At 42.2% G+C, this 25,165-nt stretch overlaps 1 protein-coding gene across 2 annotated transcripts in view; it reads right to left on the reverse strand.

The window, feature by feature from the left end:
• Window positions 1-8,100: 8,100 nt before the first annotated feature.
• The window catches only part of rnf157.L (ring finger protein 157 L homeolog), a 44,024-nt gene continuing 26,959 nt past the window's right edge, over window positions 8,101-25,165 (reverse strand). Inside the window, exons 12-20 of one of the 2 annotated variants that reach the window (XM_018235350.2) lie at window positions 22,720-22,832; window positions 21,567-21,787; window positions 20,183-20,288; window positions 19,643-19,754; window positions 16,945-17,138; window positions 16,535-16,600; window positions 15,375-15,420; window positions 14,843-14,941; window positions 8,101-10,640 (exon numbers count right to left, since the gene is read on the reverse strand). In XM_018235350.2, the coding sequence (XP_018090839.1) occupies window positions 10,525-10,640; window positions 14,843-14,941; window positions 15,375-15,420; window positions 16,535-16,600; window positions 16,945-17,138; window positions 19,643-19,754; window positions 20,183-20,288; window positions 21,567-21,787; window positions 22,720-22,832 (1,073 nt within the window). In that variant the 3' untranslated portion in view covers window positions 8,101-10,524. The remainder of the gene's footprint in view (window positions 10,641-14,842; window positions 14,942-15,374; window positions 15,421-16,534; window positions 16,601-16,944; window positions 17,139-19,642; window positions 19,755-20,182; window positions 20,289-21,566; window positions 21,788-22,719; window positions 22,833-25,165) is intronic. The other variant, XM_041576163.1, reaches the window with a different exon arrangement.

Here is a 25,165-nt window from a genome sequence, read left to right on the forward strand (position 1 = left end):
GTGCTGCTTATAGGATTCGTTTAATATTGTTACAGATGTTTGCCTGTATGGAAGAACACGAGTTAATATGTAGAAATAGAATTCCTAATGGGGAATAATTCATAGACGGCTGGGGGTGTGACGAAACAGGAAGAAGGTGAGTTTCGCTCCCCCCAAAAAAGCAGTTGCAGTTTCCTGCTCTGTCCAGTGTCAGTGCAAGTGTTTGTGATTTCACAGCTCCCTCTCCTTCCATTCAGCAAACAATACAGGGGAGGAGGCGTGCGTAACACCCTGTCACCATGTACGGAATCAACTAGAATCTTTCACCGGGATTCATACAAACTGACCCCTAAATATACTGTAGAGGGTAGAGATGAGCAAAAAAATGTTGCTGCACAGTTGATGCAAGTAGGTGTAGACTGTAAAGCATAAACTACAACTCCCAGAATGCTTAACGGGTTTTCTGGGAATTTTAGTTTGATAACATCTGCATAGCCACAGGTACCCCATCCCTGCTCACTTGGAGAAGTGCGGCTTTCCCAAACATTCTCTGGCTAGTGTTTCTTTCCTTGTATACACAGCTCGTCCATAAAGTGGCAACAAGACCATGGAATCGAAATTCCAGAGCCTTTAATCTTCCCTAAATCCCCTTAACCCCAACAATTAAGGATTAATGTTTCATAATTACACCAGCTAAAGGTGTCATAATCGGTCAATAAATGATATAAATAGATACAATTAGTGTGACCACCCCAAACTTTTATAAACAGGTGCCTGTGTTAAATGGGCCATTTGCATTTTATTTCGATGTATTTTGCATGACTACAGTGACTCCGGTGAGTTCTGCGGCATGCATCTAATTTTACGGCCAAGTAAGGTTTACAGAACGGAGTTTTATTAGGTGTCTGGTTTTTCCTGTTAATTAGGCATGTACAATGTGCATGAGGTGCCAATACTCTCTCCAAAAACCCCTGTATGTAGTAGTAGGCCATGGGCACACATAGTGTAGGCTCCGCTGCTCTCAACCTGTGTATTTTTGCAGGCTGAGAGAAGCGCATCTGCTCCGTGCCCTTTCTGTGCCCAACGATGCCTCTTTTTTGCTCCTGCTCTGCTGCATGTGAGCGCACACACAGGGCTGGATTTACATAACGGGCGCCCCTAGGCCTGCTGTCGTTCGTTGCCCCAGTCCCCTCCCTTTTATTCTCTCAAATTTTTATTGGGACTGGAGCAATGGGGATTGGCGCATGGGAGATTTAAAAAGCTATTGTATATCCAGCGCATCCCCAGTGTATTTGAACCAATGTGGGTGTGGTTGGGCAACATGCTGCCCCCTAAAATCCTGCCACCCTAGGCCCAGGCGTTGGTGGCCTTTCCACAAATCCGGGCCTGAGCATACACAGACCAATCTAATTAAAATCAATTGACATGGGCACGGAGCAGATCTCTCAGCCTGAAACAAATACACAAAAGTACAGCGGAGCCTACACTCCATGTGCCCATGGCGTGGCAATAAACAGGTCAACCCCTATGTTACTCTGAACAAGTGGCCCATGGCTGAACAGATACTGTATAAGGATCCATATGTGTTTATATTTGTCTTCATACTTTCAGGGCAATCACTGGACTGGGAATGTATAGGCAGCTTTACATTACATTACGGGGGGGGGGGACTTTGATTGGAAATAACATGACATATATGGTCTAGAACTCTAGATTATTATAGATTAAAGGGTACCCCTGTGTTAGGAGGAACATTTTAGAACGGTTACAAGATAAATTATAAGGATACAGAACCTTTGTTGGCCATCACCAATGATCAAGAGCAGAACTTTGGCATAATGACAGTTGACTAAGAATTGGACATGGCTGCCAGATAGCTGAGCCAATCAGCACTGAGAAGACATGCCAACCAGGTCCGGAATGAGAATTAAAATAGGCCCTGCCATTTCAGGTACACAGAGGCCCAATCAGCCCCACCAGCTCACTAAATACTGACTTTCTATGGCACCTTATAGCAGCCCCTCTGGCATTTGCCAGAACCCACAGATTGCCAGTCCGGCCTGATGCCAACCCTCAAATACATTGATTGTGAGCAGTGGTCAGAACTCCCAGTGGATTCTCACTTGTCCTGGTCCAATAGCATCTATTTAGGGTGCTCTCTCTCTCTGTTGATACACCCCTGGAACGCCTACATGAGAACTGAGGCACAGGAGATAGGACAGGTTTGATGGAAATCAAAATCACTGCTACTGTCAAATTAAAAGCTGTATGGGTTGACACCCTGTTCCTGGCCACAAAAGTAGCAGTGCATTATTTCATTATAAAAAAGCAGTGACAGGCTGGACATGTCTTTTGGTCTTTTTTTGTGTGAAATCTGGCCGCTGTGTGCAAATGACATGTTCTCAGTGCACAATAAAGTTTGGAAAACCAGTGATACACAATTTAGCCATTTGGGGAAAATGAAGATATAGCGATTAATAAAGTTGTTCACTTGTGAGTTAACTTTTAGTATGATTTAGAGAGCAATATTCTGAGAAGATTTTTTTAATACATTTTTCATTATTTGTGATTTTTGAGTTATTTCGCTTTTTATTCAGCAGCTCTCCAGTTTGGAATTTCAGTAATCTGGTTGCTAGGGTCCAGAATACTCCAGCAACCACGCAAGTAGCAATAACAATACATTTGTTGCCTTACAGAGCATTTGTTTTTTTTTTAGATGGGGTCAGTGACCCCGATTTGAAAGCTGGAAAGAGTCAGAAGAAGAAGGCAAATAAGTAAAAAACTATATAAAAAAAAAATTATGTATTAATGCTAAAATAATAAAATATAATAAATAATAATAGAATAATAATAAAATAATAATAAAATAAATAATGAAGATCAATTAAAAAATTTCTTAGAATTGGCTATTTTCTAACATACCAAAAGTTAATGTAAAGGTGAACCACCCCTTTAACTCCAAAGCAACAATATACCCTCAGTGGGCAATTTCTGAAACTTTTTGCTTTTTTTTTTTGCTTTTTTCCTCGTGAGGCAACTTCGGGTGACTTAGGAAAACGAATCGCCGCATGTGATTAGCGCTGGCGATTTTCATTTTAGCCAGCGCAGAGTGAGGGAAGGCATTCGGGGAGATTGGTCGCTGCAAAGACGAGGCGATTAATTGCCAGGCGACCAAATCTCCCCAAAACGCTCAGTGTGACCTTACCCTTAAAGGGATCTACCTTTAAAAGTAGCAGCAATCAAAAGACCCCAGAACAACATTGCTCTAAAATAGGTAAACAGCTTTGTTTTTTTCTTTGTTTTTGACAGGGGAACTGTCATCCCTGTGCTGTTATCACATCCTTTTTAGAGGGGATCTGTCAGCTGAGACTCAAACAGAGAGAGGAAAAGGGTAATAGGGGAAATGCATGGTGTACACACTATATGTATACAGAAGGCATATGGGTGTCCACAGAAGGGGCAAGAGGAGGCAGTTGCACTACCCTGACTTCTCCAGCTGGTTCCAAGAAATTATTTGTAAATTTAATTAGCTTACTTGCCCCCCACCCCTGGAAAATTTTCTGCAGACACCCATGCAACAAGGTTGCATCGAGGTCTGGCATAGTGCCGAGAGACTGGCAAATTGCTAATGTGGTGCCTCTATTCAAAAAAGGATCCCGTTCTCAGCCTCAAAACTATAGGCCAGTTAGTCTGACATCAGTGGTAGGAAAGCTTTTTGAAGGGTTAATAAAGGATAAGATACTGGACTTTATAGCAAATCATAATACTATGAGTGTGTGCCAGCATTGGCCTAGAACATAGTATTTGTACCTGGGTAGAGAACTGGCTAAAAGATAGACTACAAAGAGTGGTAGTAAATGGAACATTTTCTAATTGGACCAGTGTAGTTAGTGGAGTACCGCAGGGCTCTGTACTAGGTCCCTTGCTTTTCAACTTGTCTATTAATGACCTGGAGGTTGGCATTGAAAGTTCTGTTTCTATTTTTGCAGATGATACTAAATTGTGCAGAACTATAGGTTCCATGCAGGATGCTGCCACTTTGCAGAGTGATTTGTCTAAGTTGGGAAACTGGGCAGCAAACTGGAAAATGAGATTCAATGTTGATAAATGCAAGGTTATGCACTTTGGCAAAAATAATATAAATGCAAGTTATACACTAAATGGCAGTGTGTTGGGAGTTTCCTTAAATGAGAAGGATCTAGGGGTTTTTGTAGATAACAAGTTGTCTAATTCTGGGCAGTGTCATTCTGTGGCTACTAAAGCAAATAAAGTTCTGTCTTGCATAAAAAAGGGCATTAACTCAAGGGATGAAAACATAATTATGCCTCTTTATAGGTCCCTGGTGAGGCCTCATCTGGAGTATGCAGTGCAGTTTTGGACTCCAGTCCTTAAGAGGGATATAAATGAGCTGGAGAGAGTGCAGAGACGTGCAACTAAACTGGTTAGAGGGTCGGAAGACTTAAATTATGAGGGTAGACTGTCAAGGTTGGGGTTGTTTTCTCTGGAAAAAAGGCGCTTGCGAGGGGACATGATTACACTTTACAAGTACATTAGAGGACATTATAGACAAATAGCAGGGGACCTTTTTACCCATAAAGTGGATCACCATACCAGAGGCCACCCCTTCAGACTACAAGAAAAGAACTTTCATTTGAAGCAACGTAGGGGGTTCTTCACAGTCAGTACAGTGAGGTTGTGGAATGCACTGCCGGGTGATGTTGTGATGGCTGATTCAGTTAATGCCTTTAAGAATGGCTTGGATGATTTCTTGGACAGACATAATATCAAAGGCTATTGTGATACTAAGCTCTATAGTTGGTATAGGTATGGGTATATAGAATTTAATTAAAAGTAGGGAGGGGTGTGTGTATGGATGCTGGGTTTTCATTTGGAGGGGTTGGACTTGATGGACTTTGTCTTTTTTCAACCCAATTTAACTATGTAACTATGTAAGGTTGAAGAACTGCTGTAAATTATAGAATATAGCAAGGGGAATATTGTTTTTTTTTATCATGTTTATTATTATTATGGTTTCCACAAATGGTAAAATCTAGGAAAATGTAAAGTCATATTTGTTAAAAAATAAAACTTCCGGTACTCTAAGGAAACAACCACAACAGATTAGCGTGTTAATAGAATGGTTTAGTGGTAAGGCAGTACCCTGATCTTACTTCCAGGCCCCATGATGGGGTACAGGGGCTACTCCACTGAGGGGCCCCAATGGCAAAGGGGGACCCCAAGAGACATTTGCAGTTATGAGAGGGTTGGGTTTTGTGGGTGGACCAGGATTTGGGTAGATCATGGTTGGGAGTTTTGGCATAATGGGACATCGTTCGGGTGAATCCATGACTATGTCTGCGCCTGAGTATTTTTGGGATCCCATTCTACTTGTTGGCAGGGCCTACCGCCCAGGTGACCAACAGTCTAATAAGTTGTAGCTCCTGGGTGGAGGACCCTGTGCCATGTTGTGTAAATGTAGATGCAATCTGCTTCCAAGAGTATAACCCAGAGGTTGCTTTTAAGGCACCGTACCTCCTTAAGCACAGTAATAAATCACATTGCTTTTGAATTGAGTGCTGTAGTATAACTTGAAGGCCTGGTACAACAAAGGAATGCTACTTGTCCCTCACTAATGGAGGCTATTGATTTATAGTGACACGCAAGCTTCACATTGCACCTGTACAGCTGGTTAGACTGGTCAAGCCAACACCGACGGTTAAATGGCGTCTAGCATGGAACCTGGACAAAGGGCAAAGTACCTGTTATCCAGAATGCTCAGGACTTGGGGTTTTCCAGATAATGGATCTTCCCATAATTTGGATCTTAAGTCTACTAGAAAATCATGCAAACATGAAATAAACCCAATAGGCTGCTTTTGCTTCCAATAAGGATTAATTATATCTTAGTTTGGATCAAGTACAAGCTACTGTTTTATTATTACAGAGAAAAAGGAAATAGTTTTTAAAATTCAGAATATTTGGTTAAAATCGAGTGTATGGGAGACGGCCTTTCTGTAATTCGGAGCTGTCTGGATAACGGATTTCCAGATAACCGATCCCATATCTGTATATTGAAAACATTAAGCCTTACCAACCAAGTGGCCCATTCTACGTGGGCTATTTATGATCTGTGGGGGGTTGGGTCATCTTAACAAGAACTTGGACTGTTCAGATTAGGGTCGTAGATTTACAAGAATGATGTCTTCTTGCGCAAGGCTGACTGGTTAAATCATTGTTGGAGGGGGTTGCTACTCTCACGGTACATGTATTTGATCAAAATTCTGTTCATGTGGTCCATTCCCATTACTGCATTTCTCACCAAACTGTCCTCACGAGGAAACTTCAAGCAAAATCATGCTACATGTATTTCCCCAGCAGCAATTCGCTTGTTAGCCGGTGGAGAGGAAACAAGGATTGTTTTGTCGCCTGCAGTAGCCAAGATTAATCGCTGCAGCACAATGTCCCTGCGTGTGTCATTGCCCATAACATACCATTTGCTCTTTCATTCAGGCTTGTAGTTGAATCATTAGTGACAGATATAAACTACATTATTTTGTTACCCAATGGGAAAACCAAGGCACACTATTGTGCAAACTACTACAGGTATGGGATCAGTTATCCGGAAACCCGCTATCCAGAAAGGTCCGAATTACGGAAAGGCCATCTCCCATAGACTCCGTTTTATCCAAATACCTTGTACTTTATCCAACTTCAAATATAATTAAAGGGGTGGGTTGCCTATAAGTTAACTTTTAGTATGTAACAGAATGGCTAATTCTAGACAACTTTACAATTGGTCTTTTTATAGTTTTTGAATTATTTGCCCTTTCTTCTCTTTGACTCTTTTCAGCTTTCAAATGGGAGTCACTGACCCCCATCTAAAAAACAAATGCTCTGTCAAACTACACATTTATTGTTATTGCTACTTTTTACTATTCATCTTTCCATTCAGGGCCTCTCCTATTCATATTCCAGTCACTTCATAAAATGAATGCATGGTTGCTAGGGTTATCTGGACTCTAGAAACTAGAAATTACAAACTGAAGAGCTGCTGAATAAAAAGCCAAATAACTCAAAAACCACAAAAAAATGAAAGCCAATGGCAAATTGTCTCAAAACATAACTGTCTACAGCATACGAAAAGTTAATTTAAAGGTGAACAACCCCTTTAATGCTTATTGGAAGCAAAACCAGCCTATTAAGTTTATTAAATGTTTTTACATGATTTTCTAGTAGACTTAAAGGAGAATTTAACCCGTAATAAAAAAAAACCCTCCCCCCTACCTTGGGTAGATCCCCCTCGCTTCCCCCCGGGCAAATGCCCCTAATATATTACTCGACCCTCGTGGCAGATTCAGGCCTTGGAGGTTACGGCAGTCATTTTCTTCTCCGGTAATCTTCGTGTATTGACGGCATTTTCGGCGCATTCGCAGTTGGAGTAAATTTTCGGTCCCAATCAACTGCGCATGCGCTGAAAGTCGCGAAAATTTCCGGAGATTTTTTCACGGGAGTTCACGGACGTCATCTTCTTTCTTCGGTCTTTTTGGCGCAGGCGGAGTAAATTTATGGTCCCAAACCACTGCACATGCGCCCAAAAGTTCCCGAAAAAGACCGAAGAAAGAAGATGGCGCCCGCGAACTCCCGTGGCCAGAATCTGCATGGAGGGGTAAGTAAAAAATTAGGGGCATTTGCCCTGGGGGGGGCAGGTAGGCTCGGGGGGGGGGGGATCTACCCAGGGTAGGGTTTTTTTAAAACAACGGGATGAATTCTCCTTTAAGGTTGCAGATATAAATTACAGAAAGATCAGTTATCCGGAAAACCGCAGGTCCCGAGCATTCTGGATAACAGGTCCCATACCTGTATATAAAAACGAATATTTGAACATCAACTAATCACCTGTAGTTGTGCATTCCACTGGGACCTATCTACAAGACTGTACATTGCTTACCCCCAAAACCACATTTTTATAATGGCAGCATTCACTTATTTCGACTAAAGTAGTTGCTTCTGAGAACCTGCAGCTCATGCTGGTATCTTTCCTCTGGCGCCCTCTGCTGCTCTTTGCCAGTTTTTAATTGACTGAAACTGAGCGCCGGATCACACCATGACCAAGACACTTGTGTGTGTGCCAAGAAATTTATTCATCCATTGCTGCAGCATGCAGGGTCCCTACACACATACTGCACTCGATTATTGCATCAAAGTGAGGGGACAATGTGAGACCTAACTCTGTCAGGATTAGAAAAATAGGACTCCAGTGTTCGCAATTGCATGTTCCATGAAAGAAAAATAAAGGAATCCAAAAGGAGGATCGCTCTACAGGGCACTGGTGTGTTTGCAACAAATGCATAGAAAGAAACAGGGCATAGTCTGCCACCACTCGATGGGTCAGACACACTTGTTTAGTATTGCTAGAGAAAATCCCACTGCTTTTAGAAGTGATGCTACTCGGATAAAACGTCTTATACATGACAGACAGATCTGAATCACATAACATTATATATGGGATTAAATACACTGCGTACCCTGCCCTCAGTACATGAATCCAGTCTACCCCAAGTGCTTAGCCAGGAAAAGAGTTACGTTCTCTGTACTTTCCTACTTTTTAGGCTGCTTTCCTTCCTCTATGCTTAGAAAGCAGAGTGAGTTTTGGTTCCAGAGGGAAATATTTTATCCATAAATTCAGAAGAGAACCTTAAATTAGAAAGCTGTCCTCCTACTGCCACATGTCCAGTCACTCTCCTCACTCAAGAGTCAGTGTGTGGCGTGGTTCTGTTTATTTAATCTTAATGGACTTTGTAAAAGCAAGTTGCTCTTTGGGCTCCAAAAGAAACTTTTTCTCTATCTGATTTACACTGCTCTTACCGGCCATTAGAGAACAATCTTATTGGTTTTTGATCCACAACTGACCTCTGTGTTTGACCACTGGTAAAGAGAACGGTCAGTATAGAGATTCACTGCTGTTTTTTTGTTGGGAATCTTGGTTTGTACAGTGGGAGACTGGACTCAACCCTATATACAGTATACTGCTTGATCATTACATATACAAACAGCAGAATATGTAATACAGGATATATATAAGGATAGATATGGGCAGGTGCTGTTCTGGCTAGTGTATATTGGCAGGTACCCACAGTCTTGAGCACTAAGGAACATGTGCAGAGGATTCTGACTCATTCCATGGAACAGACTGTATTGGATGCTGATTATTTCATGTAAATACAAGAAAAATGACATTTATTGTGTGGTGGTTACACAGCAATGCAAACACAGGAATGAAGTGTGGCTGGGCACCTCTGCCTCTCTCGTGCCCTGTCCTTTAGTTTGTACATTGTTAGTGAGGCTCTGCTCAATTGTGCAGGAAAACGACTGGAGGCTGAATGGAATGAATAGAAGGAGGGTAAAAAGTGAAAGTAAATGCATTTATAGACGGCACCCAGCAGGGCAGTCTGGGTCTTACAGAGTTGGGGGTTTGGGCAGAATACTTCACTACTACAGACTGCCAGAAAGAGTGCACTCCTGTCTAGCTTTGGTCAAAGCGCATGTTAGGAAGCTGTAGGTGCTACACGTGGCTGCCTGAGGCTTGCCACACTGGAAACTAAAAAAAAATATGTAGCAGCTACAGGTTACAGCTTAAAGTTTTCTGGGACCATCAGTATTGTGTATTGTGGCCCACCATGTCTTTTCCTATTATGGTGTATATGATATGCCTGGGGGCCTAAATGGGGGTCACAATTGCCCTTTAGAAATTGTATTTTTTCCCCCAGAATTTTCCTATGAATTCTACTTTCTACATGTAATACTGCAGTACTTTTATGGTATGTTCCAATACGCGGGGCTCTCTTGCTTTTGTCTATATATTATTGTCTATGATCTATTCTTAGCCTACATTGCTGCAAATTATGTTGGGGGATTATATAACCTCTGTATATTAGTGCAAGTGAAAATCGGGTGGGCTCCTAAACTGTTTGAAAGAGACAATGAGGTCTTTATACAATAACGTTGCTCCTTACTGGCTAAACTGTTCACATACAGCTAAAATGAGGACGCCATAGGCAAGTGCCAACTTTCTCCATCACTAATACAGCCAATTATAAAGTCTCTCTGACTAGAGCAACCCAAGCAATCCTGGCTGGTGCAGCAGTGCTAATAATGCCAAGCCTATCTTTCTTCCCCATGGCAGCATTGCCAGCTTTCTATTGCGAGGAAGGAATAGTAACGGCAGTGCAACTTAACATAGAGTGAGATATAATGAGCCACCCCTGCCTTTTCTATTTATACACAGAATATGTACATCATGGGTAGGACAAACATTAAACGGAGGAGTGGAACACGCTTCCCTTCCCAGCAGAAGATACAATTTATATATACACAGGTCAAAGCAGGTTCCAATAAGTCCTAAGTACCAGAAAGGTGTGAGACGGTGGAGTAGGAGTAAGTCTGTGAGTTATCCTGAGTGACTGTGGGATGGCAAAACCTCTCAGTGGATGATGAGAAGTGGCCCCAGGGTAAGCAGCAAATCTGTCAGTAAATGAGAGGTCGGCATTCACACTAACTCAGTATCCATCTGGCTCTGCTTGTCCTCCTGCAGCGAGATGCAGTTGTCCGACCCATGGTATGGATTACTCCGTTGCTGCCCAGGGACACTGGTGTAACACACATCTACAAGGGATTGTGCAGAGACGTTACAAAGAAATAGATGGCAGTAGGAAGTGTTAAGTTGACAACTGGTACAGTAGAAAGAAAAAAAATAAGGGGGGTAAATGAATGATATTCCATAAGGTACAGAAAATAAAGTGGAGCATTCTCTGGGGGTATTAGAATGCAGCATACCTAATTTCCGATCGGTACTGGCTGGGGTTCCGGAGCAGGCACTGCAGGGGCAATTTAAAGAGACACAACAAAGACAGAGGGAGAAAAGAAGGGATTGAAAGAGAGACGGGAGGGAGGGAAAGTGTAATGTAGAAACATCACATAACAGACAGATGAGTATAATGCGGAGACTAAGCAGTACCCTCTTTGTGCAACACAGCCATAGAGTTGGGTAGGAGATGTTACAAAGGCTGATCCATCAAAGTGTCACAATACTGTACAACTAAATCACTTGATGCACAATAACACAGCCTTCCCTGCTCTCTGCCATGAGACAGCAAGTCTGTAGAATTTTCCCTCAAACGTTTCACTAAAACACTTTTTTAGTTCAGGCCTTGTTAACAAGTGCATCAGTGTGTATTAGGTGATATATACATGGATGGTTGTTTCCAACCAAAGCCTGTGGCCCAAACCATCAAAGCACTATACTAGGCTTATAGATGACCCCTAGTGGGTCACTTAGCAACCCAGAACAGCATGGGCATGAATCCGACATACTGATGGGCCCAGGGACTAATCGGTTCAAATAAAGAAATTCAGTCTATGGTCAGATTAAACAAGCCCATGTGTAGCCAACTGAAACTAAATCTAATGCTGTCCAATCCCATGCAGATCTGAGTAGTTTGAACAACCACTGCAAAACTTTGAGCATGTGATATAGAGATGACCCTTCCAACACCTGTCAGTGATTACCAGGTCCAGACTAGGATTCAAAAAAGGTCCTGGCAATACAAGTACAGAGTGCCCCAAAAAGCCTCCATCCAATAAATAGTGAGTGTCTATGGCATCTTACAGCAGCCCCTCTGGCATTTGCCAGAACCTACATCTTGCCAATCTGGGCCTGATGATGACAGGTGACTTAATAGTTGGGTCAGTCCATGATCACTTTGCCTCTTTATCCAATAAGAGGTCAATGGCCGAACCATTCAATCTGGGCAAAAAAAAGTGTGCCGTATCTGGCTGATCTGAACATATTGTCCCAGGGCAAAAATAAAAGGGCCTGGCCTGAACAGTGTAGTTAGCCACTGAACACATACCACGGTCTTAATTATATCATTACTCCTGCAAAGAATGAAATGCAATAAAAGGACAAGGCAAGCAAAATAGTAAGTATCAGCCATATGAGTGGCTAAAAATATTACTGATTAACTTAATAACCCACAGTGTTGCAACTTTGGCACAGTCTATGAGGGAACAGTTTCCCCCCAGTCCCCACTTGTCCTGGGACCAGATCATACTTCCATAGCCCACAATATCAAGTGTATTACCAAAATACAACATGATGTCTGCAAGCTTTATGATGGGCAATGGGACTGTGCAGGTCCGAGCAGCAAATGGGAAGGGTGGTTGTAACCCAGTTCTTGAAAATAATGTTGCCTTGCCCTTTAACAACAAAAACCATTCTTTTTTTTAAAAAATGAACCCTTTTAGGTTTAATGGAAACTACTTGGCTTTAGCTATTATCAAATTTGGAAAAAGTTGCAGTCTGTCACAAAGCAGCAGTCCTGCCCTGCTTTATGGCCGAGATTCTAGCATTCTTTTGTGACATACAGGGCCGGAACTAGGGGTAGGCAGAGTAGGCACGTGCCTAGGGCGCAAAGCTGGGGGGGGGCCAGGCACGTACCTGCTCTGACTATTTTTTGGTAATAATGCTTCTGTGCATGTGCGCTCGAGCGCACTTTGGCGCATGCGCGCTCAAGCACACTTTTTGGCGCACGTGCGCTCGAGCACACACTCAGCCGGCACCGTGCCCAGCCAGGTTGCCTAGGGCGCCTGGCTGGGTTGGCCCGGCTCTGGTGACATAGACCCTATCTGATCCTCATTGTAAGCAGCAGTCCTGTCCTGCTTTATGGCCGAGATTCTAGCTATATTTATAACAGAGCATTCTGTCACAGTGACACAGATCCTATCTGATCCCCATTGTAAGCAGCAGTCCTGTCCTGCTTTATGGCTGAGATTCTAGCTATATTTATAACAGAGCATTCTGTCACAGTGACACAGATCCTATCTGATCCCCATTGTAAGCAGCAGTCCTGTCCTGCTTTATGGCTGAGATTCTAGCTATCTTTATAACAGAGCATTCTGTCACAGTGACACAGATCCTATCTGATCCCCATTGTAAGCAGCAGTCCTTTAATATCGTTCTTATAATATAATATTCAGATCACATACAAATATTTTATAAAATAATATTAAACAAAAAATCCTCTACAGCCTAGGTGCATATTTTATAAGTATGATGGTTGCCCTTTATACCAACAGTTCTGTAAAGAGAACCTACACAGATGGCCTTGGTGTGTGCTGTCTCATGCAGGGTTAGATGCCTTGCACCCTGTTAGCACACAAAGCACCCCAAGGGTTTCCTGCAGCCTGATGTGCAGGGGCATGCGAAGGGGCAGGAGTGGAAGCAAGGACAGGAGAGTAGCAGGCCCAGGCAGAGCAGAAAGCAGTGAGCACAGCTGACACATAGTGAACATGAACTTTTACTTCAGGTGTGTGACATACAGAGAGAGCGGAGGGACAGACAGAAATAGAAATGTACAGCTATAGGAAGTGTGAGTGACAAAAGGGGAATAAAGATGAGGGATACAGATGGGGTAATGTCCAGTCTTATTGCTCCCTGTATTCTACCCAGATACAAACATATAGGAGCAAATCCTGCACAACTCTAAATGCTGGGAAATAAAATTAGATCTACTAAATTCTGACACATAGACTCAATAAATAAAAAAGGGTCAGGACTGAAGCATAATTAGAATTCCCAGCACCCCAGCCAGACTGCTACTATTAATAAAGGTACCTTATCAGTGGAATGAGTGCCTGGAAAAGAGAGGCCGGCACATAATAGTCAATGAAGCACTTTTGACTGCACAAAATAATACAGGGGTATAATATAGAGGTAAACTGATATTTATTAAATATGCAATAGCATAGAAGATCATTTATCTACTTTCAAGTAAGAAATGTCCTTTCAAGGGTAAGTGTATGTGGGCTGAGCAAATCTAAGCTTCCCGAGACTTACAAAATACAGTGATCATGTTCTGTGCACTTTCTGCTTTCAAGCCGCCCCATGGGGTGAAATTACATCCCGGTTGGGGAAAAAGGATGGTGGGGGTATATTTCATTGATCTCAATGCACCAGTACATCATACATGCTACCTGACAAAGTTTGGTCACTACAGGAACTGCACCACCAAACTGCTTTCCCTGGCCCATTGAGATTAATGCAGTGCTGTGTCACCTACCATATTTCCAAGGGAAAAAAACAGCCCAGGACAAAAATACAAAGAATCATAACCCTGTACCAGGGGTGTTTCAGGTCCCTGTGCTGTCCTGAGGCTGAAGCAATAGCTGAACCTTACAGCATGAAATTGGGGCAAGGGGAGCTCTCTTCACTAGAAGAGTCAAAATTCCATATTAAAAATAGAATTTTGGCTCCTAAAGTTACCAGGAGTGACTTTTTTTGCAACCCCTGGTAATCTATGTGGCATTGCCCCATAGCTGGAGTGCCCCTGCCCAATAAACTGTGAGGTGCTTGGATATTAGATACCTTAAGTCATGGCAATGTGATTAAGAACTATTTATGGAGAATCACTTAACAATGCAATTATAGAGGGGGAGAGAGAGTGGAGGGATACGAAGATCACTGGTACTGGGGAGTAAGGTGCTTGTGGCTAGCTTTGGGAGTAGTAAAAGGACACAGTGAAACTGAATGTATAATGTGCCCATTTATTGGCCAAGAATCTTGGAACCTAAGCTGTTTATGTGCCATATTACTGGAGACTGGAAAATGTCAACACTCAAAGGGCACTACAAGGAAGAGAGGGGAAAAAAAGTCAGTGTGGAAGAAAGTTGTAAAGGAAGTGGCAGCTATTATCTAGAGTCCGACCTGGAGTGCAAGTGTCACCCACAAAGTGGCACTAGGGAAGGGGCTGGACTCTAAGGATGGACAGAGGAGGTGAAGAGTTCATGTTCAGAAGGCAGCCACTCACCGGCCAGGCAGCCCTCAGAGCCCCGCACATTGTCCAGAACGTCCCTCAGCGTGACACCAGCAGCATTGTTATTGTCACACTCTCTGCCAGTCCTCTGCCCTGCAATAGAGTTAGAGAGGTTAGAGGCGGGCAGAGTGGGGCAGCCAATGGACAGCCCCAACAAAACATAAAGGGTTAAGTGTGCACAATAAGGGAGGGGTGCAGGTTTGCCACAGCTGGCTTAGTACCACTGCCATGCGGGAGCATGCACTCTTTGTGCCATGGGAGACAGGACTATATATAGGTTTTATAGGGTAGCCAAGGGTTTTATAAGCTGTATGGCACAGATACCAAACTAACAGCCCTCCCAGGCCAGGTAGCTGCAGTTAAGAACAGCCAGAGGGTCATGCATCTCGCATCCCCTTGCATGGTCCTAATGCCCGTGTCTTCTGGCAAGGTTGGTTAGACAGTAGTGTATGATGTGCAGACGTTAATTAGTTGGGGTCTATATGAGCTCTGTCCAGCAGTGAACAAGTTAAATTCTGAGTGTTACCATCATCTTCCTCTGGCGACGCAAATTCTTCCTCTGTCACATTTCCCTGGAACAGAAAGTGGCAAATAGAAAAAAAATTAAAAATAATTATGACTGTGATATTTCGGTGGCAGTTCTCATCTTATTTCATCTGCCCTTTCTCCCCATTGTGTCCCTTTATGTACATATCATAGAGTACAGACATGGGCCCCATAGAAATGAACCCAGTCACTATGACCTAGATTGATTTGGTCCAGCCCCCCTCATTTGGGAAGTTGGTTGTGTATGGCTAGCTTAAAAATGGCCGCCAATAATGTTCTGGCAATAGAATCCATGATGAGCATTTCAATAAGCGCTTGTAGAGGCAGCAGCACCAACCAAATTCCTGGTATAAACATGCAGTATCTTATTGTGGGTTATCTCAGCTCATCTGCTCAATGCGCCAAATCATGGGGAACCTGGTTGTTTTAGGACAAGCTAAAGAGCAGGAAGAATCAGAAAATCCTGCTTTTATGCACGTCTTAAGTATAACTACTACGACCAGTGTACTCCATAGTTTATCAGATTAGGTGAGCCCTGAGGGCAGCTTCCCTGTATACAGAACCTCTAATCCAACACACCCTTCTGACAAGTACAGACTAAACCTGACATTTTTTTAAAGGGGTTGTTCACCTTTAAAGGAACTTTTTAGTATGATGTAGAGAGTGATATTCTGAGACCATTTTTTAATTAGCAGCTCTCCAATTTGCAATTTCAGCAATTTGGTTGTTGGGGTCCAAATGACCCTAGCAACCATGCAATGATTTAAATAAGAGACTGGAATATAAATAGGAGAGGGTCTGAATAGAAAGATGAGTAATAAAAAGTAGCAATAACAATAGCCTTACAGAGAATTTGTTTTTAGATGGGGTCAGTGGCGCCCAATTGAAAGATGGAAAGAGTCAGAAAAAAAGGCAAATAACTCAAACAATTAAATAAAAATAATGAAGACCAATTGCAAAGTCGCTAGGCATTGGACATTGTAAAACATTTCTATAGCATTTCAAACGCTGCAGCACGTCGGTGCTATACAAGTATGATGATAATAAGAATAGGAGCTGTAGATCAGTTCCCCCATAAATCACATACACAACTCCCCCAACCTTTAATTTTCTCTGTCAGATATGTAAAGTCTGTGGTACCTCTGCATCCATTTCCTCAGCAGAGACGGTCACAAAGTGCGGCTCTGGGGACTCTGCTGGTGACAGCTGCAACATATAAGGAGAGGCATAAATGTGTGTGTTTAGCACCAGGCAGGGCTGCCATGTGGGGTGAGAGATGGGAGTCAAGTCAGGGCAACCAATATAATAAGGGCATTGAAACAAACAACAGTCACAAAAAGGAAAGGGGATAAGTCTTATCAGACAATAAGTTGAGTTTGGGTTGGCCTGGGGCATTTGGGCAAAATGGGGCACGGCTTGGGTAGATCAAGAGCATGGCCAGACGTGAAAGCTTTTTCTTTATTAAACATGGGTCCCAATTCTATTTAATTGGCACGGCCTGCCACCTAAGTTTTCTAGTTTAGCTCATATAGATTGCTGCCAGATCTTACCTCTCCCTCCATAGATGGGGATCCACTTGCAGCTGCTGGAGGTGACGGAGTGACCCCCCCTTCCTCCTCTTCCATTCCCCCAGCTGTGTAGGAGCCCGACATGGAAGATACGGTGTCAGTGCTGAACTGGGACTGCTGGCTGTGGGACGAGGCCATGGACATTACGGACTGCGCCAGGCTACTGCTCAGGGGGTCTGCGCAAAAGACGGGGGGGGGGGGGGTTGGAGAGAAAAAGAGACAGAAAGGAAGGAACAGCAAGAGTGAAAGGCAGAAGAGTTAGAGAAGGCAGAGATTGGGGAGGCAGGCAGAAAGGGATGAGATACACAAGTGAATGAGAGCAAGTAGTGACAATGCAAAGAGGTGGGAAAGTACAAATGAAATGTCTAACAAATACAAAGTACAAACAAAACTGTACAGTAAATGATGAAAAGATAACAATAAGCAAAACTAAGGAAGGAAACACTGTGCCTATGTTTGCTATTGGCTTGGGGAGACGGATGGATTTCCAGGGGTCTCCTATCATAACCACAGATAGGGCATAGTTATGGAGCTCACCAAACCTGCTCTGTATGTAATGTATGCGAGTTACCTCCCGCATTGGAGTATTCCCAAAGCTGCCTTATTCCCCTACAAGAATAAATCTTTATTCAAGAATAGGAACTACAGGGATACCTAAGGGACTCTAATCTAGTGAAGATATGGTATTTATTTCTTCTATTGTATTTCTTTTTGCTGACACCCACCCCATTGCTTTAAACTTTAAGAGGGCTGGATAATGGAATATTATTATTGAGTAACATGGTGACTTTCTGTGTCCAGTCTTCCCCGAGCAAAGTATTACTATTATTATTAGTACAATTATTAGTAGAGATGCACCAAATCCACTATTTTGGTTTCGGCCGAACACCTGAACCGAATCCGAATTTGCATATGCAAATTAGGGGTGGGAAGGGGAAAACCATTTTACTTCCTTGTTTTGCAACAAAAATTCACGCAATTTCCCTCCCTAATTTGCATATGCAAATTAGGATTTGGTTCTTCTGGGCAGAAGGATTCAGCCGAATCCTGCTGAAAAAGGCCAAATCCCGAACCAAATCCTGGATTCGGTGCATCCCTAATTTTATAGTATTGAAAAAAGTATTAAAAAAAGAAGCTAGATGGATTTTTATTTAGGGACCAGACAACCATTTCGACTAAACATTGATTTTGAGGTCTCTTGTTTTACTTAATGAAACCTTTATTACTACTATTTATTTATACAATTGTTGCATTATAGAATTTTTGCATGTATTAAGCACTTTGTATGTCTACACAATGTCTAATTAGGATACATTTCAATAGCTAATAGAGGTGAATATGTATAGAATGCTATTGGTTGATTGTAGAAACTCCGCCATCCAACCTCTGATTGGTTAATCCTCCTCTAACTATTTTTGTTGTGTTTATATTAATTTAGCCTATGATTAAGTGTCCCTTGGTGACACAAAACACTTTCTGTTTTTTAATATAATGTGAAATAAAAACATTTTTACTATTTAGAACCTGTTGGGCTCCTGAACTCTACTCCTTGGTCTTCTGGATTGATGCCTGCCTATTATGATGATTTCCGAGTGAACTACTCTCCCTATGCTGAAGGTCTGGGGCATGAGCACCCAAACCCACTGAAAAAGCGGTAAACTTATATACACTTTAAATCCCTGGATTGATCAGCTTCTAGCATTTTCATTTACCTATTATTAGTAGTGCTATTATTAGTAGTACTTACTACAAATACAAAGAATATAAAAGCAGGGTGATTTTGCCACCGCAATTAGCAGGTGCAAAAAAAGGAAGGGAGAGTAATATTCTGAGGCAATTTGCAATTGGTTTTCAATTAGTTATTTAGCTTTTTTATTCAGCAGCTCTCAAGTTTCTAATTCCAACAATCTGGTTGCTAGGGTCCACATTACCCAAGCAACCATGCCTTCATTTGTATAAGAGACTGGAATATGAATAAGAGAGCGTCTTGATAGAAAGAGGAGTAATAAAAAGTAGCAATAACGATACATTTGTAGCCTTACAGAGCATTTGTTTTTTAGATGGGGCCAGTGCCCCTATTTAAAAGCTGGAAAGAGACAGAAGAAAAAAAGACAAATAACTATAAAAAAAAAATAGATAATTAAAACCAATTGAAAAGTTGCCCAGAATTGGCCGTTCTAGAACATACTAAAAGTTAACCTGAAGGTGAACCACAGATATGCTCTTTTAAGACATGTTTTTGAATAGTATTATTTGTATTACTATATAAAGAGCAAGTATAATATCACACCACAATCTTTACTGTAGTTTATATAAATAAGTTACTATGAAGCCATGGGGGTTGTCATTTAAGATTCAATAGGGCTGTGGGACCCTATAAACAGAGGTCATGGCTCCCTGCACACCAGTAGGATAAAACAGGACTGGTACATATGAGAACTATATTTGTTTGCCCACCACCTGCAAATAATAGTTTTTACTATATGGCTTTAGTGGCACTTTATGATGTTATTTTAGTAAAGTGAAGGCCACCATGCTACATTTTGGTGGTTATGGCCTTTTAAGATAATCAGAATATGTCTGTACCACATCCAGTTATTAATATCTAGCGATCAGAGAGTTGTATTCATTGTGCAGGAGGGATAGTGTTTGTTACATGTTGTTAAGAACAAATGTTTACCTTCAGGGGAGGTGATTGTAGGAGACAGGGGTGTTCCCGTGCAGGAAGACTGATCGATGGCCCCAGAGGAAGACAGAGTCAGGTTATCACTTTCTGGGGTCACTCCACACTCCTGGGTAGCAATGCAGATAATAGGTATGAGCCATCACCTTTCTCATAATGCAATGTAGAGGTGAACTACATACATACATTTCTATAAAACCAGATGAAATTAGTATTCAACTGCAAGTACCCGTCTGCCTTCAGCTCAGACTGTCCCTTGCAAACAACTACAAAAATATGGCCAATGGTCTCTTGCCTTTACCTCTCAACACATCTGACCTACTTGCCATGACCTACCCAGCTTTAAAAACGTTCTCTGTCCTACCTGTCTTGCCAGATATTAAGCTTTTTCTCCTGTCCTATCAAATGGTCTTCTCCCCAACTCCTGCTTTGCTCACCCTCCATTGTTACTGCTTCTCGTTACATATTGTCATGCCTTTCTGTGCATCACTCTCAATTCTCACAACACTACACACTCTGCCTCACAGCTCTCCTTGCCTCTGCCAGCTGGGATGTCTTTTTCCTGGGCGTCCGGATTTCCGCTTCACTGAATGATTTCTCCATCTCATCTTCTTGCAGCACTGAAGAATTTTGGGAAATGGACCTGAAGGAACAAATCAGTACATACAAGTCTAACTACTGTGTTTACTTGTGTAACGGCTGGAGCTGCCATATTAACTTGCCTTGATTGAATAATCATCAAAACAGCATAATACCCATAATACCATAAGAAACATATAGACTTATGAAGTCACAGATATGGTAGTTTTTACTTAAAAGGAAGGCTATAGAATAAGGCTAGAAATGCTGTATTTTGTATACTAAATATGAACTTACTGCACCACAAGCCTAATCAAACAAATGATTTATGCTTTCAAAGTTGGCCACAGGGGGTCACCATCTTGTAACTTTGTGAAACATCTTTGCAAGACCAAGACTGTGCACATGCTCAGTGTGGTCTGGGCTGCTTAGGGATCGTCATAAATATCAAAACAGCACAAGTCAAATAATATCTGCCAGAAGCCGATACAGCAAGACTGATTAATAATCAGAATATACAGACTGCACTGGGTCCTGTGTTGTCATGTTATCTAATGTGGATTTTATAGTTTTTGTATTGTTTAATACAAACTTTCTCCAACTCTGCAGAACCAGTGGCTGCAGCAAAATAATCCTCCAAATAGAATCCCAGTTTATCTGTTTAAATCTGGCTCCATGATCTTTGTCCCTGCAGCTGGAGTTGGAAACAGGAAAGGGGATGTAAAGGCAAAAATAAAATCCAATACAAATCTCTACACAGTCGCCGTCTGCTCTACAGGGAAACAAACAAAGCTGCTTGAGTTCTGCATTGCTGGTAAGTAAGGTGGGGGCTCCCCCTGCTGTTCATAAGTATAAAGGTTTCCCTGTCCAGCAGTTAGGGACCGTCTGACAATTCCTATCCACAGCAGTAAAGGGGGAAGAGGAAATTTCACTGCATACAGTCAGGTTTCTTATAAAAACGGTACACATTTTTTAATTAAAGTATATTGTAGATAAGTTTTTCATTAAAGAAAGTAAAAAAAAAATTACCTGACTTATTTTATTTTATTCTTTGTTTTAGTAAACATTATTTTATATGATTTTGAATGATGACTATGGCACACGCATGTTGTACAAAGACATACAAAGTGATAAAGAAGCGACTTATATTGTATGATTACTTTTGTACAAAACTGTTGCTTGAAATAAAATTTGATTTTATTGTTTTGCCTTTACATGCCCTTTGAGTTCATTTTAACTACTATTAACACAAATGACACATGGCCAGAACTATGAACTAGTGAGGGTTGCATAATAGGACCATACCATTCCAACAGTGCTGCCCTATCGCCTATAGCATTACCTAGATATGCTCTTCTTCAGTTTTAAGGCTTGGCTTCCACAGAGATGCTGCAATGGTGAGTGCATTCGGAGATGTATGTCACTGCCGTACGATGGCAGAGCTCCAGGGCGTCTTGCTTCTCCTAGAGCTCGTAGTGGGGGTACAGAGGGTGATGGAGTCAGGGGACCATTTAGGGCCTCCAGAAGAGAGACCACCTCATATCCAGGAGGTACGTGTTCTGACTAGAAAATAGATCATTGGTAAATATAGTGTGTGCATGCAAAAGGTAAGGCAAATAATACACCACAAGGCAAGTGTGTAAAAGAAGAATCAATGACTTCATGCATTTTGACACATTTTTTCAGCAGATTCAATTTAGTCCTCAGTGTTGAATGACAAATGCATAAACATCAAAACAATTACACTCCCTTATTCATCCATAGCAGATTTATCCATCCCTAATCTTGCCATGGTAATCTTCTTAGCCCGCTGGTATAACGACAGCTCGAATCTCAGCTATAAAGCAGGACAGGACTGCTGCTTACAATGGGTATCAGATAGGATCTGTATCACTGTGACAGAATGTCTGTTTTAAAGATAGCTAGAATCTCAGCCATAAAGCAGGACAGGACTGCTGCTTACAATGGGTATCAGATAGGATCTGTGTCACTGTGACAGAATGCTCTGTTATAAAGATAGCTAGAATCTCAGCCATAAAGCAAGACAGAACTGTTGCTTACAACGAGTATAAGATAGGATCTGTATCACTGTGACAGAATGCTCTGTTATAAAGATAGCTAGAATCTCAGCCATAAAGCAGGACAGGACTGCTGCTTACAATGGGTATCAGATAGGATCTGTATCACTGTGACAGAATGTTCTGTTATAAAGATAGATAGAATCTCAGCCATAAAGCAGGACAGGACTGCTGCTTACAATGGGTATCAGATAGGATCTGTGTCACTGTGACAGAATGCTCTGTTATAAAGATAGCTAGAATCTCAGCCATAAAGCAATACAGGACTGCTGCTTGGATCTGTGTCACTGTGACAAAAGCGATTTACTTTTTACCAATTGCAAAATGCTATAAAACACAAAATACCTTTTCTATTTCGTACCCCATTTATGTGACATACATACATCTATATATCCATAGCGGACAGTTCTTTCTTACCGTGTGCTCCTCTGAGTCTGAGGTCGGGGCTGCTATAATGGGGCTAAAACCAGCCGGAGAGTGTGGACCAGGGACCTTTCTCATGGCTCGGATCTGAAGGAGGGCTCGGAAAGCTAGAATTAAGGTTGGCAGTATTACTAATACTGATATCTGAAGGAGTAGTAAATAGAAACTTGTAGATACAAAGAACAGGGTTACAGATCATCATCATCATCATTTATTTATATAGCGCTGTCAAGACACGCAGTGCTTTACTGCAGTTATAGCAAACAGGGAATAAATGGTGGATAACAGACAAGGATTACAGAGTACAATAGGGTTTACAAACTAAAAGGTTAGGGTACAATTGAGACATTAGGATTGTATAAACACTTTGTCATTTTTGATACAGATTAATTAAGGTACATCGAATAGGCCTCTTTAAACAGATGGGTCTTTAAGGAGCGCTTGAAAGTTTGGAAGGAAGGAGAAAATCTGACAGCTTGTGGCAGAGCGTTCCAGAGAAAAGCAGAAGCCTGAGAGAAGTCTTGTAGACGAGAATTGGCAGAAGTGATCAGAGGAGAAGTGAGGCGAAGATCAGAAGCAGAGCGTAGGTTTCGTGAAGGAGTGTATTTGGAGATTAGAGATGAAATATAGGGAGGGGTTTTATTAAGGGCCTTGAATGTGAGTGTAAGTAATTTGAATTTGATTCTAGAAGAGATTGGGAGCCAGTGAAGGGACATACATATGGGAGCAGCTGATGTTGAGCGGCGAGCTAGATGAATGAGTCTAGAGGCCGCGTTTAGAATAGATTGGAGTTGTGAAAGGTGACTTGTTGGAATACCTGTGAGGAGTAAGTTGCAGTAATCAAGGCGGGAGATGATGAGAGACTGAATCAGTGTTTTAGTTGATTCTGAACTGAGATAGGGTCGTATTCGAGCAATGTTGCGCAGTTGAATACGGCAAGATTTTGCAAGTGTTTGAATGTGTGGTGAAAAAGACAGATGAGAGTCTAAGATGACTCCTAGGCAGCGTGCCTGTGTGGTGGAATGAAAGGTGGTGTTGTTTACGGTCAGTGATATCTGAGGGACAGGGGAAGATCTTGGAGGAAATATAATGAGTTCTGTTTTAGAAAGGTTCAGTTTCAGGTGGCGCTGTGACATCCAGGAGGAGACAGCAGAGAGACAGTCTGTGACTTGGGAAAGGACAGAATTAGAAAGATCAGGAGTAGACAAGTAGAGTTGGGTGTCATCAGCATAAAGGTGATACTGAAGTCCAAATGACTGAATGAGTTTTCCTAGTGAAGTTGTATAGAGCGAGAACAGCAGGGGGCCAAGAACAGAGCCTTGAGGAACTCCAACAGAGAGTGGGAAAGTAGTAGAAGTAGAGTTAGAGAAGGAAACTTTAAAGGAACGGTCAGACAGATAAGATGTAAACCATGAAAGAACAGTGTCCCGAATGCCAGCTGAGTGTAGAATGTCAAGGAGGAGTGTGTGGTCAACTGTGTCAAAGGCTGCAGAGAGATCTAGAAGGATTAGAATGGAATAATGACCTTTAGACTTTGCCAATAGAAGATCATTGGTTACTTTGGTTAGTGCAGTTTCAGTTGAGTGTGATGGGCGGAAGCCAGATTGCAATGGGTCGAGAAGGGAGTTGTGAGTGAGATGCTGGATCAGGCGTTTGTATACAAGCCTTTCTAGTAATTTGGATGCGAATGGAAGAAGGGAGACCGGTCGATAGTTAGTGGGAGAGCTGGGATCAAGGGAAGGTTTTTTGAGGATAGGAGTGATTAGTGCTTGTTTGTATAATGATGGAAAGGTACCAGTAGAGAGTGAAAGATTGAATAGGTGGGTAAGTGCAGGAGAGAGTGTATCCGAGATTGGGTGGAGAAGGCGAGAGGGTATGGGGTCAAGGGAGCAGGTGGTGGGTTTTGAGCTGGCTAGAAGTTTGCTAACTTCATCTAGAGTTGCAGGGGTGAAGGAGTGCAAAGTAGATGTGAGTGGACTGCACGTTGGTCTGAGATTGTTGTCGGACGGTATGCTCAGCCTAATGAGATCGATTTTTTCATTAAAGAAATGAGCAAGGTCTTGGGCGGTAACATTAATAGGTGGAGGAGGTGGAGGGGGGCATAGGAGTGAGTTAAATGTGGCAAACAGCTGCTGTGGTTTGGAGGACATAGTAGATATTAGATAAGAGAAGTATTGTTCTTTGGCTAATGATAGAGCTCGGTTATAGCAGGAGAGCATGAATTTGAAGTGGATGAAGTCAGGGTCAGTTCGTGACTTTCTCCACCGTCGCTCAGCTGATCTACTACATCTTCTGAGGTACCGTGTTACACTAGTGTGCCAGGGTTGGGGACTAGCTGGCCGGCTGTGACGGGTGGTAGAAGGTGCAAGGGAGTCAAGTGCTGTTGAAAGGGCATCGTTGTAGAGAGAAGCTGCCATATTGGGACAGGAGAGGGTATTAA

This window comes from Xenopus laevis, chromosome 9_10L (genome assembly GCF_017654675.1).
Source record: "Xenopus laevis strain J_2021 chromosome 9_10L, Xenopus_laevis_v10.1, whole genome shotgun sequence".
NCBI lineage: Eukaryota > Metazoa > Chordata > Amphibia > Anura > Pipidae > Xenopus > Xenopus laevis.